General features: G+C 33.1%; 3 protein-coding genes across 4 annotated transcripts; 2 read left to right on the top strand and 1 right to left on the bottom strand.

The window, feature by feature from the left end:
* Positions 1-351: 351 nt before the first annotated feature.
* LOC106762290 (serine/threonine-protein kinase AFC3) lies at positions 352-3,997 on the bottom strand. 2 transcript variants are annotated; one of them, XM_014646115.2, is made up of 12 exons: positions 3,747-3,997; positions 3,533-3,659; positions 3,295-3,321; positions 3,053-3,206; positions 2,898-2,946; positions 2,364-2,478; positions 2,102-2,193; positions 1,869-2,016; positions 1,188-1,252; positions 1,001-1,098; positions 788-893; positions 352-695 (listed from the first exon to the last, which is right to left on the bottom strand). In XM_014646115.2, exons 1-12 carry the CDS (start codon positions 3,813-3,815, stop codon positions 558-560), a joined length of 1,188 nt encoding a protein of 395 aa, XP_014501601.1. In that variant the 5' UTR covers positions 3,816-3,997; the 3' UTR covers positions 352-557. The 2 variants fall into 2 exon arrangements, with proteins under 2 accessions (XP_014501601.1, XP_022636521.1); XM_022780800.1 differs by lacking the exons at positions 2,364-2,478; positions 3,747-3,997 and having other exon boundaries at positions 3,053-3,321; positions 3,533-3,655.
* A 4,461-nt stretch (positions 3,998-8,458) lies between these two features.
* Positions 8,459-8,983, top strand: LOC106760388 (keratin-associated protein 21-1-like). The gene has a single exon (XM_014643823.1). It carries the CDS (start codon positions 8,459-8,461, stop codon positions 8,981-8,983), a length of 525 nt encoding a protein of 174 aa, XP_014499309.1.
* Positions 8,984-11,479: 2,496 nt separating this feature from the next.
* LOC106760387 (glycine-rich cell wall structural protein-like) lies at positions 11,480-13,092 on the top strand. Its single transcript, XM_022780799.1, has 3 exons — positions 11,480-11,844; positions 11,893-11,952; positions 12,351-13,092. The coding sequence occupies exons 1-3, from the start codon at positions 11,562-11,564 to the stop codon at positions 12,830-12,832; spliced, it is 825 nt and encodes a 274-aa protein (XP_022636520.1). The 5' UTR covers positions 11,480-11,561; the 3' UTR covers positions 12,833-13,092.
* The last annotated feature ends 5,860 nt before the right edge of the window (positions 13,093-18,952 follow it).

Raw genomic sequence — 18,952 nt, 5'->3', positions numbered from 1 at the left:
GGATAGAAATCATATTGCAAATTTAAATAAAAAATAATAATAATACTTTAAAACAAAATGAATAAAAAATTATCTACATTTAGAAAAACCAAAATTCAAGTTTAAAATCTTTAAAACCAAATCATTATTCCAATTTTGGATGTGACAAATTTGTCGTCCAATCAAAATAAACCCTATTCGTTATTTCGATTCTAAAAATCCATTCCCTTCCCTTTCGGAAGGCTTTGGCACGCTTACCAAATTTGCGTTACCCACCTGATTATGTTTATACTTAAGCCTGTCATGCTAGTAGAGTTTTCATACTGCACATAAATTGACTTTGAAAATTAAAAAAAAAAAACAAAAACAAAATGGATCTAATCTAATTTTAAAATATGACGGTGAAAACACAGAAGGATAAAATTAAAGTACAATTTAACCACGATTGAACCATTGCTATAACTAATAAATAAATAAATAGATACATTCAAAGTTATATAGCCTGTGCAACTGACAATCTCTACCATGGGAGTCATCCCCAAACATGCTTCTCAAGTTGGATTCTTAATATGCTTTTCTTAGGTTGGATTCCTAAAGAAGGGATGATCGAGCGCTTGAAGAGCGGTTAACCGTTTGGTTGGGTCATAAGACAATAACCCATGTAACAAGTCAGTTAAAGAGGACCTTGAAGAGTCCACACTTCGAGATATAATATCCTACATTAAGAATAATTATGGTCATCACAACCTTCATATGAAGGAACTAATTAATTGAAGATTCAACCCAGGCAATAGAAAACATAACCAACCTTCAGATGACCAAGCTTCTTTACTGCATTGATGCTCTCCCTAGAAATAGCTCCTTCAGGCCATCTTAGTCTTGATCCACGCTTGAAATACTTTTCTGCGCCCTTACTACGTATTGAAATCGTTGTGTAAATTGTTCCGCCTCTTGTTTTCACAGACATTCATTGAAAGGGAAATTTAAGAAAAAAAGAATCTATAAATTCGTCGTCACTTACTTGGACCTTCGAATCATGGGCTCTGGAATAGGTCCCAAAACTCTTTCCATCATTGCCAGGTGCTCCAAGTTTTCATGAGTCTGAAACAACGCCTCACCCTGACAAAAGTTCCACACATTTAGACCCTGAGACTAGTTGTTCCAGATTCAAGTCACACCTAATATATGTTGATAGATGGAAAACAAACCGTGCATAGTTCAATAAGAATACATCCGACACTCCACAGATCACATGGATATGACCACCCTAGACCTGCAATTATAATTAAAGATGCCAGTGAGAATACATTAACAAGAACACATTATATGCTACAGATTCCGGTAGTCTAATTTTATTTGGTCAGACAATAGTCAATCAGGTGAATAACCATATAGCAGTCTTTGATGACCTCTTTACATCAGATCATGACTAGATTTGGCACTCCAGATTTTTTTATCATACCTCACAACATCTACCTTAGAAAAGATCCAAACAAGCAGTCCACTTATGGACAAGGTAGAAAATTATCAAATGTACGAGTGAAACAAGGGACACTAAAAAGGTAGTGCAAGACAATAGATCATAAAACTGCAAAATAATGAGAAACACTGTAAAAAAATTTCTTTTACTACAGTGCAGTGGATTTGCCAGCCAATACGGTGAACAACAAAAAGTTTAGGATAATATAAAGTTACAAACAAGCATGTTGTCCCTGGAAGTTTGAAAACAGAAGTGCTGTACAAATTGACAACATTTCAACATGTTAAAACACTTATGCCATCATCCATAATTTTCGTTCAAACACCAGATATTTTCTATGTTACACACCTTGACAGGGCAATAGAAAAACAAGTAAACATTCTGAGCGGCCAAAACCATACTTAGTTACCTAGAATAATCTCAGGGGCTCTGTAATGCCTTGTAGAAACAATGGAGCTATGATTCTGATTATCATATGCAGTACTACCAAAATCAATCAGCTTAATAGCACTAGACTTGGGCAAGCACCTGAACTGCGTTTCATCTGAGGAAACTCTCTGTACCAATCCAATTATTTTTCTTAAATATATTATAACTGAGTCTACAAACATTATTAAGTTTCCATCCAAAAATGTTAAATACCTTATAGCTAGGGAGCTTTACATACTCAGAAGAAACCAGAAGAATATTTTCTGGCTTCAGATCAGTGTGGATTAGGCGTAGTTCATGCATATCTGAATATGATAAAGAATAAGAAAAAGTTAAAGTAAGCAGACACAACTAAGATACACTGTATCCCTGGAAAAAGAAAGCAGTCCAAGGGAAGCCATGGTTTGATCAGTAAGCAAGAGACTAAGGAATGAAACAAGAGAAATAAACTGAAGGCCAAGAATAATCCACAGACATGCTACAGATTCCAAAAGCTGTCGTCCAAATTCCCGAACAAGATCCACAGGGAATGGGCAGTATTTATTTCTCTTTAGAAAATCAAATAAGCTTGGTCCAAGCTTCTCAAAGACCTGATAACACCATTAAAATGCATTGAAAGGAATGTTTCTGCTCAGTTATCAAATCCATGAATAAAGCCCACACGGACATAAATGAAAACACTATAGGTGAAGAACTTAACATTCATTCATTTGCAAGATGAATGAGGATCAATCACTTATCCTTCCCAAAGAACAAGAAGAAGACCAGAGAACAAAGAGGCATGCACATAGCACTAGAGGAAAAAAAAAAAAAAACTAAATCCAGATTGATTCAAAATTTCAAGCATTCCATCCATCTCAAAAATAACAAAAAATTAACCCCTCCTCATCCCCACCTCTTAAAAGTAATAAAGCAACTCCTACTCCGTCAATTTTCTCAAAATAAACTTTTTGAATATAGTAAATCAAGGAAATGAAATTTTTAAAAGAAATACAATAAGCATACTTACAATGCATATGTGATTTCGGTAATCAAACCAATTTCGGATCTGCACACATCTGCAAATAGCATACAGAATGAAATAAATACTAATCATCCCCTGTTAGGATAAGCAATGAGCAATAAACAAATTCTACTATCCACTTTACTCCATAATATTCATACCGTGAGTTTCCTCTATCGTTCTTTGCTAGATGTTGAAGCACATCAACCTCGAGCATGGCTGCATCTCGATATTTCCGTATGCTTCTAACTACCTTGACAGCCACATATTCTCTAGTTACGCGGTCCCAACATTCCAATACCCGACCAAATGTGCCTACAGCACTAGCAACATGCTGAATGACACAAGCACAGTGACAAAAAAATTAAAATCTTTTGTATTGAGAGGACACTTGACCGCTAACCTTCACCCATCTTGCCGAGGATTTTATCTGTTTAAAAATGAAAAAAATAAAAAATAAAAATATTAGCACTAAAAAAACACCAGTATTGCATTAGTGATGACAGAATCCAACAGATTCATATTTGTTTTTTCTTAGAGATAAATCAAATTAAAATTTTAACCTGAACTAATCTGATTTTTCAAATTCATCTAAATAGGACAATTAAATTACAAGAAATCCCTAGCACTAAAAGAATTACATCTAGGAGTGAGATTTTCGCCAAGATTGAAGACATAATGTCCTTCGCGATCGTCGTCCCTTCTTGGAGGTGAAGCGTGCTTCCTTTCAATTCCTTCGTCACCAGGTACCGGCAGAGCCAGTTGAGGCTACAATGAACAACGTAAGAGCTGAGCATATACACTTGAATACGAAACCCTAATCCAACCCGAATTGGGAAATTGAAAGAACCCTACCTCGAGCACTGTGGGAGGGGCTACGTCCCATGCGAGACGAGGGCGTTTCCGTGTACGTTCCCTTTCCATGTGATTATTTTCGAAGGAACGAATTAATAATCGAACATATCTGCGAACAAAAAAGATTAAATCTCTATGATTTAAACTCTAAAATCGCTGCTGTGGAAAGGGGAAGAAAATGCAGTTGCACAGAGAAAATCCCCGTTCAGCTAGATTGCAAAACTAATAGGCTTAGGGTTCAGTTTTTTTTTTTTTTTTTGGGTCTTTTATATGAGTTGTGACAGAGTTAAACGACAGCGTTTTCATTTTAAAATTAATAATATAATTGGGGTAATAATATAAATAATTAAAATTCTGAAGTAGATAAATTTTAAAATAATATCGTATTATTATAATAATTCATATAGTTTTTCTAAAATTTAAAAATTATTTTGTTCGCATTATTGAAAATAAAATACAATTTGATTTTTAATGTAAAGTTATTAACATGTTCATGACAAAAACTTAAAAAAAAGTTGTTTTGTAAAAACTAAAAGATAAAGACACATTGTAAATAATTTATATGAAAATTATTAGGTGGAATATGAAGAGTAATCCAGTTCAAAAGATTACTTTATCAAAACAAGGACTTATAGTTTTAATTATAGATTAATTTGGTTAAACAATAAATCTTAACTACCTAAAACTTCAACGTTATTTATAATTAAATCATTGATTTAAGTATAGGTGTAATGGCAATGTGTGTTGCATGAGTTTATTTAAATGTAAAATATATGAAAAAATTAGTAACAGTTTTTAATATAAACAATTTACTACAATATTTTTAATATACTATATATAATTTTATTAAAGTTCACCTTCTTCAATTGCGCTTTTAACTTTAGTTGTAACGTGTTAAAAAAAAATTAATTAATTAAAATTAATAAATGAATATAACAGAAGTAAAAGAGAGAGAATATAAAAATAAAAACAGGAAAACTCCATCCCTGTTTTACTTTTCCCTCTTCTAAGTATTTATTAATTGCAAAACTGTGTGTTCATTTGTTATTACATAGCCAGGTTAAAATCTTTTTTTTTTCTCTAAATTATATAAAAAACTAAATAAATTTTTAATTTTTATTTAGTTCAATCTAACTTTTAAATTTTTTAAAATGATCGAAGATTTTCATTAAACTGACGTTAGATTTATGGTAAAATTTATATATCAAATTATGAGTGAGAAAAAACATTTTAAAATGTTTATTTTAAGTTTTTGCTATAATTACCGCTAACCACAAAACAAGCATTGTCGGGGTTACTATGAAAAACGTTGGTATAAGTTTTAAGGATTTTTCTGTTGGGTAGTAATTAAGTACGGTTGGGCGTAAAGATTATAGTTGGCCACTGACTTGGTAGCGTTGGATGGTGTAAGCATTTCGTCGGGTGGTAGTTTTTTGAAAAGTTTTTCTTAATTGATTTGATTTTAAATTTGCTATATAACTCTTGTGTAACCTTTCACTCTTTGTAATGGTGGTTTGATTGTAATATGCTTAAATATTTATGAATGTACGTGAAACATGGTATGATATTAGTAATTAAATTAGTTATTTTTAAGAAAAAATGTTAATGTAAGGTGAGTTAAGGTGTATTAAGGAAGATTAATCATGTAAGATTATCATAACTCTATTAGTATCTAACTCGTATAAATAAAGATAATTAATCAAAGTTGAATGAAGGTCTACAAAGAAGACAATTTGATATGAAAAATAATCATATCAAAGGAGTTAGTAAAGTTAACAACTTTGTCACGACTTGAGAAAGAGAGATAATGTTTAACAAAAGGAAATTGATAGTCGATATAATAGGTGTAAAGTCTCACAAGTTTATTCAATATATTTTCTTAAAACAACACTGACATGTATATTATTGTGTGTGAATTAGTGTTGGATAATTGGTTTTATGAATAGAAACGGTGACTTTTTATGTTGACCTTTAACTAAAATATTCACTGAGTGAGTAATTAAGTAGTAAAATATGGAAGATGATGCAAGTTAATCTAAGAACTTATTTTCTCTCAATTATAATTTAATAACAATGTATGTTACTATATTATATATATATATATATATATATATATATATATATATATATATATATTTCTCTTTATTTTAAATACATTAACTTATCCTTCTTTTTATTTCTCTGTGTTTGATTTTATCTTTATATATGCAATGATTGTATATGAATAGGTGACCAACGGTAAGAGCAAATGGTCATGGTAGCACAAGAGTTAGAGAAAGGTTATTGAAGACCTAGAGTAAGAGGAACCTTAAATGAGAAAGAAGGGAAATATATATCTATTTTGTTTGAAAGGATTGCAATTATTATTAAATCATGTTATAAATAATTTAAGAATTTTGTTTATCACTAAGTAATACTCTAAGAGTTTAAAATTTTCAAAATTTTTAGGATGTTACATTATAAACTAAATTATATAAGTTTTTAGGTTGATTTAATTAATTTAGAAATTAATTTTGATTAACTTCGATTATAAGTTAAATTTTTTATGTTTAAATATATATCATATTAGTCAAGTTCAGTTACATTTTATTAATTAGAAAAATCATTTATCAGGTATTTAATTAAATTTTATTAATTAGAACAATAGATTAGCTTTTGTTATTTGATTGTATTTATTTTAGAAATTAACTTCTAATTATAAGTTAAATTTTTTTATGTTTAAGTATAGAGTTAAATTTTATTAATTACAATAATCATTTATCATGTATTTAATTAAATTTTATTTATTAGAATAATCATTTATCATGTATTTAATTAAATTTTACTAATTATAATAATATATTAGCTTTTGTTATTTGATTGTGTTTATTTTAGAAATTTGGTATTATTTTTATACGTCGTTGTTTATGTACATTTTGTAATTTTTTATACTTTTGTTTGTATATGCTATTGATTTAGAATTTATATATATATATATTTAATATCTATTTTAATCTATCGATTAGTTCAAATTAATCATACAATTTTTTAGATATTTATAATTGTTTCATTTTGTAAAAATGGTTCAAATTAATTATTTATTTTTGTTTATAGGGTTAAAAATGTTGACCTATAATTGTCTAGTCATTAATGTTGGGACACTATGAGTCAATTAACTTGGCAATGTATGTGGAAAACACCACCACATGTTTACCTTCTCACACAATTAAACCTCCATAGTCATTATGCCATCAATCTCTATGTGTGAACATCACCTCATATCTTCATTTTAAATTGCAGAACCACCATCACCTTCACTATGTACTTTCAGCAGTCATGACAACCTGGACAAAATCAGAAACACGTAAAGCCTAAATCTCAAACCAAAATCGGAAATCAACCATTTGAACCGTAATCGTGAATTCCTTCTCCCTCGATTTAAAACCTACATCAGGAATAAAAAAAAAAGCCTACAAACAAAATCGTCTAATTCAAACATCCACGACCAACATTTGAAAGTCCTAACCTAAATCACGCCGCAGCGAAGAATTCATCTTCTTCATCACCTCTACGCATCACAAACAATTCTCCTCCATCTTCATCTACACCATGAACTCGAAAAACCTATATCGCATTCTGGTGAACCACCATGACCAATAAACATCTCCTTCTTTGCAACATCATCTTCTTCATCGCAGAAGAAACGCAAACATCATCTCCATTAATCTCCATTAAGCTCATGCCTATAGTTTTTTGAGCATCTCCCATAATGCATTCAATATCGATAAGTAGTTAGGAGAACTCAACTTGCTTTTCCTCACACTTTGAATGAACAATAGTTAATTCTTCTAGTTTCAGCTTTAAAGTTGCATTCTTATTATGAGACTCCTTTAACCGAGCACTTACTCTACCTCTGTTAGAGGCATAAACCAAATGCCAGTTAGCAAGAGTAGCTTGACAAGATAGCTCAAGGGTTGAATCGGTCTGTTATTACATATATATATATATATATATATATATATATATATATATATATATATATATATATATATATATATGAATGGTGCTGCAGACTATATGCTATGCCAATGGCCAAATTGATCGAGGGAGTTACGTGCAGAAGACTTAAGAGAAATAATTCTTTTGGTTTAACTGTTAATAATAAAGAGTATATCTGTGATGGTTGAAAAAAAGAAATCACGGATGATTAATACAAACAAACTGTAAAGTGATGTTGAATGGATTTCTTTCAGAGGTTTGAGTGGTAATGACAAAGCTTAAGTTGGTTGTTTGTATGAGCAGAGTGTAAAAAGTAGTCAAACAATGAATGATTAAATCAATAATCCTTAGGTGTTGAGATTAGTAAGAATGATTTATTCGATTAGAAAAGGTCAAAAGATGTATTAGCTGAGTTAAGTTACTTACATGGAAAAAAAATAATGATGAATATTATTTCCCAATTACATGGCATCAAACAAGTGTTGAAACCTGCTTTGCAATGCTGAAAGTGGCTGCGTTTTGGGGAAGAGGTTGGGGAATCAAATCACTCATGCAACGACAGCTCAACCAAATACACTCTTTGGAAAGTGGAGGTTGAGTGATTCGAGTGAAGTGAACTTTCCTATAATATTATTTGTAGCTACTATTCAGTCTATATATAAATATATACTCTCGCTCCTTCGTTGCATTGCATCAATACCGTTTTCTCTTCCTCCATACTCTCAGATCTCACAATGAAAGTTGTTTCAAACGGCATTGCGATTGTGTTTGCTTTCTGCATTCTGCTTGCCACTAGTTCCTTTGTAGAGGGAGATGTACCAAAGGATGACCACTCTTTGAATCATCCACAACCGCAACATTTGCAGGGGCCTGCGAATACCAACAAAGGGATTAAGGATTCTGCGATGTTTGGATATTATCCTGGCGGCGGCGGCGGTGGCGGTGGCGGATACGGATTTGGCAGCGGATACGGATACGGCAAGGGATACGGATACGGCAACGGCAACGGATACGGATACGGCAACGGCAACGGATACGGATACGGCAACGGCAACGGATACGGATGCGGCAACGGATATGGATGCGGCAACGGCAACGGATACGGATACGGCGGTGGATATGGAAGTGGATCCGGCGGCGGATACGGCGTCGGCGCCAGTGGCAGTCCCAGATATGGCAGCAGTTCCAGATTTGGCAGGGGTTTCGGATTTGGCAAAGGTGAAGGCCTTGGTAGTGGCTTTAATGGGAAAAAAAATTAACTATTAAGTTCGGTGAAACTAATATAATTATATATAAGTACGAGAGATTATAAAAACAGGAGAGAGAGAAAATAAATAAATAAAAGTGTTGATTGGTGTTAAAAAAGAATGTCTAAAATGTATAAGAATAGTGCATGAATATGGCATGCAGGCAAGTAAGCAGGATCATCATCTATTTGCGAAAATAAAATATTAAATTACATATTTTAGTTACGTGCACCGTAAAGTAGATGATGCTGTGAAACTATTTTGATTGAAAAATGATTTATGAAGATGCATCAACATTTAATATTATATATATATTTCACAGTCTTCATAATATGTGTTATAATTTTTAATGAAAAAGTAATATAAATACAATCAAAACATTATTATTTTAGAATGTTAATGAGTATATTTTTTCTTTTTGTGGGGGTTTAGAAAAAGAGATATGTCCGATTCTTTATCCGACGATAGAAACACGACTATAGTGTAGATTTTCTTTCACAAATTATACATTATATATTAACATTTTTTATTTTTTTTTGAAGATCAATATTTTATTGATTTTTATATTTAAAACAGATTAATAACAAATTATTACATGGATATTATAAAACAATTGTCAAAAAAAATTATTAAAATAACATTATTCTAAATTATATTTGTAGAGATCCTTTTGTAAATAAGAGGAAAAAAAAATACGAAATAGAATAAGCATTATGATACAAAAATTAAGAAGTCAGATAATATTTCTTATTAAGTAATATATGAAAAAAAATTCATATATTTTTTCTCAAACACATCACATGGGGATAAAAATCTACAAGTGCTTTTTTTTTTTGAGAAATGTTTTTTAACAATTATTTTATAAATAATGGTTTATAATTAGTCTAATAAATTTAAATGAATGAATAAAATAATGATATATAACCTATTATCAAAAAATTATTAGCATATTGAAGTTCTTTTCTTTAACATAGTAGAAACCTATCACCTTTTTTTACGTTGCATTTAGAAAATGAAGAGAGTGAAAAATAAAATGTGAAATGATATTTTATAAATTACTGATAAGGAATAAAATCATTAGAATAGATTATGCAATGACAGTGTCACTCAACAATTCAACAAAATCATTATGGTTGTTTGGAATTGGATTTACAAAGTAACCATGCATATGACCATCTCAAATGTGTGTGCATATATATAAAAATAAGAACATTTCAGTCATTAAAATTTGTGTAATAATTAATTTTCAAAAACTATTTTTTAAAACTGTTTTTAAGATATAACTAATTGCTAAAAGATAGCTAGCAGTGAGTAGTCACATGACAAAATATAGTTTTGAAGAAGAATCGAAAAAAAAAAATGAAAGCAAAATATTCTTCATATACAATATCGAAGAATTAAGTTTCTTGAGATGTTTTAGAAACTTAATTATTCACAACTATGTTAGACTTTATTGGTAAAATAGAAAAGGAAATTCATACTTTAAATAGGCATTTACTTTTAAAAATAATTTTCAAATACGATAAATTTTGAATGAGAATGAATGAAATTGTTTTAGAAAAATAGCTTCTGAAAAAAGAGAGAGAAGAAAACTGGTACGAGAACACATTTTTCTCTTCTAATATTGGAAGGACCACATGCATGCAAAAAAGGGAAGTTGATGATTTTACTATCTTTCTCCCATTCAATTTCCCGCGTTCCTAATTAGCTACGAAATGAGCTCTCTCACATATATCAACTCCATTTCTCAGTGAAAATTGTATCTATCTTCTTCGTCAAACACACGCAGACTTTATCTCATTCGTCACCATTGATATTGTATAATTAACCAAGAAAAACTCTGCATAATGAAATAGGAAAATTGTGTTTAATAGTTGTAAATATAGGTACCTGAAGAGTAAATTTAACTCCTGATACTGTATGTACCATTTTAGTAAAAATTTCTTCCCAACAAAAGCCGGGTCCATGTACCGATCTGATGACTGAAACTTGGATTGGTGACTATCATAATGCATGCAAATTGACGTGTTGTTGGATGGCTAGAGAGAGATAGAGTTGCGTGAAGAAGATTGTACTGTAGAGAGGACAATGTTTGGTTGCTGCATTAATTGTATCCGAAGGAACCATTAATGGAGGCCACAGGAAGCTGAATGAATAGGATAAATCCCAATAATGCAGAACCAGTTTAAGACTGCCGTGCAGGTGTGAAAGAAAAGAAAAAGAAAAAGAAAATAAATGTGCAGAAGCATTAGCACGGGGACAGAGAGAGAACAGTGGTAATGGAATAATAGGGAAAATAAAAAGCTGAAAGCAAGTGGTCAAAAACCCTGATATGCTATGTTATATTGAAACAGTGACTTGATTTCAGAGCGCGTAGGAGAGGAGGACAGTTGAGCAATTAAATCTCTCAGTTGAAGACAGGTAAGCCTCATTTACTTCTTAAGAAGTGGCAGTTGAGTAACTAGAGTGAAATGAACCTTCTTCTCTTACATACTCTTTTACTATATATACTCTCACTCCTTCATTGCACCAAATCGCATTACTCACTTTTTCACATTCTCTTTCTCTTCTTCTTCCTCTTTATCTTACGATGAAAGTTGTTTCTGATGGCATTGTTGTCGTGTTTGCCTTCTGCATTGTACTTGGTTGTGGTTCGTTGGTAGTGGGGGAGGTGGCACAGGTTAAGGATGACAAGCATTTGATTCATCCCCCTCATCTGTTGGGGCCTGGGATTATCAAGAGAGGGTTTAAGCGCGGTGGACTTGGTTTTGGTGGTGGTTTAGGAGGAGGAGGTGGCGTAGGTGGTGGCTTTGGAGGTGGCGCTGGGGGAGGAGGTGGTCTTGGTGGTGGTGGAGGTCTTGGAGGAGGTGCAGGTGGCGGACTTGGCGGGGGTGCTGGGTTTGGTGGAGGTGCTGGTGGAGGCCTTGGGGGTGGAGGTGGGCTTGGTGGTGGTGGTGGTCTAGGAGGTGGAGGTGGGCTTGGTCACGGAGTCGGTGTCGGTGGTGGTGGCGGACTTGGTCATGGTGTGGGTGGAGGCATTGGAGGAGGAGCAGGTGGTGGTGGTGGCTTAGGAGGTGGAGGTGGGCTTGGTGGTGGTGGTGGAATTGGTCACGGTATTGGTGGTGGCGTTGGAGGAGGAGCAGGTGGTGGTGGTGGTTTAGGAGGTGGAGGTGGGCTTGGTGGTGGTGGTGGAGTTGGTCACGGTATTGGTGGTGGCGTTGGAGGAGGAGCAGGTGGTGGTGGCGGCTTGGGAGGTGGAGGTGGACTTGGTGGTGGTGGTGGAGTTGGTCACGGTATTGGTGGTGGCGTTGGAGGAGGAGCAGGTGGTGGTGGTGGCTTAGGAGGNACGGTATTGGTGGTGGCGTTGGAGGAGGAGCAGGTGGTGGTGGTGGCTTAGGAGGTGGAGGTGGGCTTGGTGGTGGTGGTGGAGTTGGTCACGGTGTCGGTGGTGGCATTGGAGGAGGAGCAGGTGGTGGGCTTGGTCATGGTGTCGGTGGTGGCATTGGAGGTGGAGCAGGAGGTGGTGGTGGCATTGGAGGGGGAGCGGGTGGTGGTTTAGGAGGTGGTGGTGGCGTTGGAGGGGGAGCGGGTGGTGGCGGTGGACTTGGTCATGGTGTGGGTGGAGGCATTGGAGGAGGAGCAGGTGGTGGTGTAGGGGGAGGTGGCGGTGCAGGCGGAGGAGGTGGGTTTGGTGGTGGTGGTGGGGTTGGAGGTGGTGTAGGTGGAGGGTTTGGAGGTGGAGGAGGAATCGGAGGAGGAGGAGGTGGGGGATTTGGTGGCGGTGGTGGCTTTGGAATTAGTGGTGGTTTTGGTGGTGGCAGTGGTGCTGGATTTGGTGGTGGAGTAGGTGGTGGGCACTAAGTAGAATGTAAGAGTGAAGATATAAAGTTGGTGTGCAAGAGTCATTGAAATTGTTTTATCCATTTCATGTTTTCTGTTAAAGAAAACAGTTGATGCTTATAAGATTTGAATTTAAGTTATATTTCAGTGGTTTCTACTCTTGTATATCAGATGCTATGCTGTATACATGTCTTCTTGTTTGTATGCATGGGAAGCAAAGCTTTGTAAGTTGTACTAATTTTTGCCAATAATATACCATTTTTATGGCAGTGTAAGTTCAATACATGTCTTCTTTTTGACAGTTAAACTTCCAAATTTGAGATGTGATTGTTGAATGTGTGCATTAATTCAATCCTTATGACCATGCTGGTTAAGTGATCCAATTGAAGCATCAAGCATGGCTCGTGACAACATTATCTGAGGGTCATACATCAATGAAAAGCAGATCAAACACATCAATGAAAAGGACACGAAGAATAAAAGCAGAAAAGGTTGATTCAATAGTCATATTCCCAAAGCTAAACACCACTCAAAATTCCATGACAACCCAGACAAAACAATCTGCAATTAAGTGTGACAAAAAAATATTTTAAATAAAAAGGATAACAACCAAAACCTAATACCATTTTAGCATTATGTTTTAACAAGCTGTTTTGATTATAACTGAAGTATACATTTTTTTTTCTATATAATTTTTTTGTTATTTTTTTTACTTTTTGTATTTTAAACGGCATAAAATACTACAAAATTAGTACATAAACACTATATTATATTTATCACACCCACAATAAATCATAATATAAAGTACATAAAAAAGTGGTAGCAAGTTTGAAAATTTTGTGAATTTGTTGACTTTGGTTCTTGAAAAAATCAAAATCTATCAACATTTGGTTTCTTAAAATCTGAGACTTTAAAGATTCATTAAAAATTCGAAATTTTTTCTCTTTTTAAATTAATTTATATGAAAGAAAAGATATAGTTTTGAGAAAAACTGAAACTCAAAGACCTTTTATGTTGTGATTCCTATTTTTTTTCTCTTTTTAAATTAATTTATATGAAAGAAGAGATGTAGTTTTGAGAAACTGAAGCTTAAAGACCTTTATATCGTGGTTTTTAAAAAATAGGACCTAAATCTTCGTTAAACTTTTAATTTTTTTTAACAGAGTTGAGTTTCCATTAGTAGTAAAATCGAATTCTATTATGTTTTATACTTCAATTAATGAAAATTGAAATCTAAATATTCACTAAAATTTTAAAACTGTTTAGATTTTGATTATTAAAAAAACTAAAACCTATCACATGTAAGACCCATGAAAAATATCTAGTAGTAAATCTTAGTATTATTATTAGTAATAATAATTTTAATGAATAGAATATATAATTAAAAAAAATTAATTATGGTTAGAAAAATTTATATTTATGATAGAAAATTATAATAATTTTAGAATGAGTGGTTCAAATTTTTGAGAACTTATTTTAGAAGGTTTTGTAAAATAAAGAATAATAAAAATAATAATAATAATAAAATAAAATAAAATAAAAATGAATAGTAAAAATAAAAAAAAATTAATAAAATGTGAATAGTGCCTAGTGGATAAGGCATCTTACGAGACATTGAAGAAGCAGATAAGAACATTGGGTGGTGGATGATTAAAATATTATTTAAAAAAAAATTGAATAGTAAAATTTTTTTTGGCTATAAATAGCCAAGGTGGGGAGGAGAAGGATTTTGCACAAGAAGAAAAGAAAATAAGAGAGAAAGAAAGAAAGGGACAAAAGGAAAGAATTAGGAAGAAATTTTGGTTGCAAAGAGAGTAGAAATTCTGGAGGATTTTCGGAGCAACAACTCTTGAGTAGGAAACTAAGTCTGGAAAAGAGGTAAGGAGAGCTAACCTTTCTAAGTTTTTTTTTTATATTATAAAATATTTTTTTAATAATTATTTATGTCTTGAAATTATATGCAATTACTGTTAATGAAGAAACTATGTGTTTGTTGTATAACTATTTGAACTTTTGTGATAATATTATATGTTGTTATTTTGAATCTGTGAATAAGAAATTTGTTAATAAGTTGAGGAACACTTTGGCTAAGGAAAGACCTGGTACTTAAGTTGTCCATTGTGACACACCTCTCTTTCTTGGAAGTCTACTCGATGCGTTTTAACTAATCCTTATCAAATAGATTATATTATGCTGATTTTTTTTTTTGTAAAATACTCAATGAATATGAAATTTGTGTTGAATGTATTATATTATGTTGGATGTGAAATTTATGTATTTGAACATAGTAAGAGTTTGATGGAGAATGAGAAATCCTTACCGAAGATCCATCTTGAGAAGTTGGACAGAGTAGGAAAGATGTAGCTTCAGTGGTTGTATTTTTATCCAAAGATCCAGTTTGGGGGACAGAGTAGAATAAGATAATTGAGCTAGCAAGTAGGTGCATCCATATCCGAAGATCCACTTGGGGGAACAAAGTAGGATATGATGTATCTGAGTAAAGTACCACTGCAAGCGTAGAACCTGTTTAGAATTCGATATTCATACGATTATTTGAATGGATTGAGTTTATGATGATCATGGAGTTTTTATTGTATTATTAAGATATTTGACTTATAAGTTAGAAACTATGTTATTAATTTAAATATATCATGTTATTTTATTGCAATAGCTCACCCTTGCTTTATCTGTTGTTTGGTGGTTATTGTTGTGTTGTGTGTTTTCTCTCGGCGACAATCATCCGGTGGGTGTGAGCAGAAAGTGATGAGACGCCGGTGGAACAGGCGTTAGATGGAGGATAGACTAATGTTTAACTCTTATGGACGAGATCCTTGTTTTAATCGTTTTAAGTTTGGATTGTATTGTTTAAAATTTGAGTGATGGTTTGTATATTGAGGAAAACTTTTATTCCTCGTTTCTATGACTGTTCTATCATATCAAGAATGTAATAACTATATTATAGTTTAATACTATAATTATTGGGATGTTACATTTTAGACATCAATTTTACTAATAATCGAAGCTTAAAACTCTGTCAATGGTTAATTTTTACGAAAGTTATAGAGATACCAAGTTCATTTCTTCACTTTCACGAAAGTCTTCATTTTCCACCTTTGTTGATCGTCATTGAAGGAGTTCTTGAGGACCTCCACTATATTTGTCGTCGCATTGTATGAACATCAACATCCAATAGATTTATATTTAGAATAAATAAATAATCATTATAGTGTGTTTGAGTTATGAAGTTGAGGTTATTTATTTCACTATGTTATAAATGTCTTAATGTTCAACTTTTGATTTTCCTCGCAGTTCGTCTTCAAATCCCGCTCATCCCACTCAGTCAAATGAAGGTTACTTGCACAAGTTACTCCAATATCAAAGTTAGTGATAGTTTGACGGATATAGAGATACATATTAAATGCAATTGCCTTTATACTTCAAATTGTATTTATAATTTTTGGAATGAGTTTTTGATTAACGACGACCTAATCACAGTTCAATTATTGGTAATTGATGGCATACCCTTAGCCATGGCCCAAGCACTTTCAAGAAGAAACTAGAGTAATCTATGCAAGGTGAAACAAAGGGTTTTTTTTTTTTCACAGGCCATTATGGAGGTTGAAGAGTAGTGTAGGTTTATTTAAACATGTATTTCAGTCAAGTAGAGTAAGTTTGTTTAAGACTTGTACGAAGGCCTAATTAGTGTAGAGTTTTTTCTTAGTTCGACATTCAAACCATATAAAGTATGTGTCATGTGTTATGCTCCCATTGAAAAGGATTTTGCTTTAATAGTGACCTTATGACAATGTAGGAATGAAGATGATTTTGCTTTAGTAGTGACCTCATGACAATCAAGGAATGGAGAAGATTTTGCTTTATAAGTGGCCACACGTCCTTCCCTCATTGGAGAGGACTTGTGAACACTTGTCCATTTCTTAGAGGGCTTCATTTTTAGCCAAGAATAGCTTGGATGGGAAGGTATGCAAAGCTTAAGTTTTTAGGGTTTTTAAAAGACACCTTTAGTCTATAAATAAAGGTGTCTCCTCCCTTGCTTTCATCTTTGGTTTAAAGTAAAGTTACCCATTTATGGCCATAATCAAGACTAAAGCAATCAACGAGGTATCTCTAGTCATTTTCTTCTTTGAGTTGATCTAACCTCTCTTATAACCTTTTAATACCATAACCACACAATTACCATAGGCCGTAAGCCTTTCTCCCTTCCACAAATACCTTATCTCTTGTCCATCATTTTTGTATTTTCTACCTAAGGAACCAAATCACCATAGTTTTCTTCCAACTTGGATCACCTCTGTTTAGAGAATTGCTATCAATAATTATATTTTATTCTAAACTATTTAATGTTAATGATAATATCGTTCTAAACAATTTAATGTTAATGATAATATCGTGAAAATTTAATCGGTTTGTCATATGTATGTGATGATAGTATAATCTATTAAGTAAACATGTCATATAGTTATACAAATTTTATTCTAAATTTATAGTCTTAATTATATTTTGGTTTAATCATTTCGGAGGTCCCTATTTATGCACATTTGTGTCAATTAGGCCCTCGTATTTTGAAAGTGCTCAATTGAGTCTCTATTTATATAAAATTGAGTCAATAATGCCCTTACCGTTAAATGTTGTCAATGACGTTAAATTTCTTGCGTTGTGGCATGCTAATAACTACATGGCACAATAACAACTTATTACGTGGATTTATTTGATTATAAATTTTATTTCTGGAAATGAAATTAAAACATATTAGGATTAAGTTTGGTATTTTGGGGCCAGATTTTGAGTGTGTAGGAAAATTGGGGAACATAGGATTTTTCGTGGGTTCGTTCTAGTTCGACATTGGGAGAAGATAGGGTTATGGTGAGAAATTAGTTGTGGATGATGTTTGATTTTGGCGTCATCTATCGATGAAATCAGCAAATTGTTAACGGTGAAGCACTGTGGGCAGCACTCGAAGCAGAGTCTTCTGAGTTGACTCAAAACCAGCGTAGAAAAAGTGCACACGATTGGCGGCAGAGGAGGTCAAGGAGTTAGGAGGGGGAGAAGTCGAGGGGGAGAGGGTGGTGAGTAGTGGAAGTGGAAGATGAAAGAGTGGAGGAGAATCTTAAGGTGAAAGAGATAGAGAAAGAGAATGAGAAAGGTGTTGTGTGGCATTGGGTTATTATAGTGTAAGGAAGAGGGTGGCAATGGAGAGATGATAGTGCCATTGAGACAAATTTACAAACATGTGGCATGCGTGAAGAATTGGTGACCGCAACAGTGATGTCCAGAAGCCAAAACTACCAAAGGAATTCAATAATCTAGTGCAAAGATAAATCAACCAATTAAGCAGGGAAAGATAAATTATGACAGAAGAAAAATTGGCTCATTTTTTTTCAGTTTTTTCTCATCAATAAAAACACACTAAAAGTTCATAAACCCAAAAGCTAAAGCCATAAGCAAAAAAATTAAAAAAAAAATCATTATTATATCAATTAACTTATTAACCCACAATGTGATTGAGATCAAATTCTCCGTTATGTTTTTTATATGCTGTCATCTACATTAAGGTAAAACACTATAAGACTGTAAAGCACGGGAAGTGCGCTAGGCAGTTGGATTGGGGGGTAAGCGTGGATGTAGATGTTGAAGATATGGATGTGGGAGGGTGAGAAGATTGTTTACCAAAGAGTGGAGAAGGTGAGGTTGGAGTTGGTGAGGAAGAGGAAGGCGATTCTTGGAATGGAGGAGAGGTGGTGTGTAGGCAGAAGAGAGTGAGAGCGTCAATGTCGGATGGTGAGAAGAGGAGGTGAGGGGAGAGGAGGTGAGAGGTTGGATGAACTCTCTTCAACCATTTTTAAGGTTTTCTTCTTCTTTATCTAATGAGATTGTAGATGCAAAAATATAGAGAATTCATTTATAGTTGGATTTAAAATGGTTAAAACATTTACGAATTTTGAAATCTCTTCAACTACTACGACTGTATTTATTAAATATAATTTATTTTAAACTTAAAATAAAATAATTCCACTTTTAAATGTTACTCCATTGACAATAATTATCGACTTAATTTTACATAAAGAGAAACTCAATTTTAATTCAACACTTTCAAAATAGAACACCTAATATATACTACTCTCC

The sequence above is a fragment of the Vigna radiata genome, chromosome 5 (genome assembly GCF_000741045.1).
Source record: "Vigna radiata var. radiata cultivar VC1973A chromosome 5, Vradiata_ver6, whole genome shotgun sequence".
Lineage (NCBI taxonomy): Eukaryota > Viridiplantae > Streptophyta > Magnoliopsida > Fabales > Fabaceae > Vigna > Vigna radiata.
This window is presented reverse-complemented; position numbering and strand designations above follow the sequence as displayed.

Coding starts and splice junctions, on each gene's coding strand:
- LOC106760388 (XM_014643823.1), top strand. CDS start 8,459: ATGAAAGTTGTTTCAAACGGCATTGCGATTGTGTTTGCTTTCTGCATT.
- LOC106762290 (XM_014646115.2), bottom strand. CDS start 3,815: ATGGAAAGGGAACGTACACGGAAACGCCCTCGTCTCGCATGGGACGTA. Junction 2,017..2,101: donor TAAAGCTCCCTAGCTATAAG/GTATTTAACATT, acceptor GGATTGGTACAG/AGAGTTTCCTCAGATGAAAC. Junction 1,099..1,187: donor TTCTTATTGAACTATGCACG/GTTTGTTTTCCA, acceptor AACTTTTGTCAG/GGTGAGGCGTTGTTTCAGAC.
- LOC106760387 (XM_022780799.1), top strand. CDS start 11,562: ATGAAAGTTGTTTCTGATGGCATTGTTGTCGTGTTTGCCTTCTGCATT. Junction 11,845..11,892: donor AGGTCTTGGAGGAGGTGCAG/GTGGCGGACTTG, acceptor GTGCTGGTGGAG/GCCTTGGGGGTGGAGGTGGG. Junction 11,953..12,350: donor AGGAGGTGGAGGTGGGCTTG/GTCACGGAGTCG, acceptor GAGGAGGAGCAG/GTGGTGGTGGTGGCTTAGGA.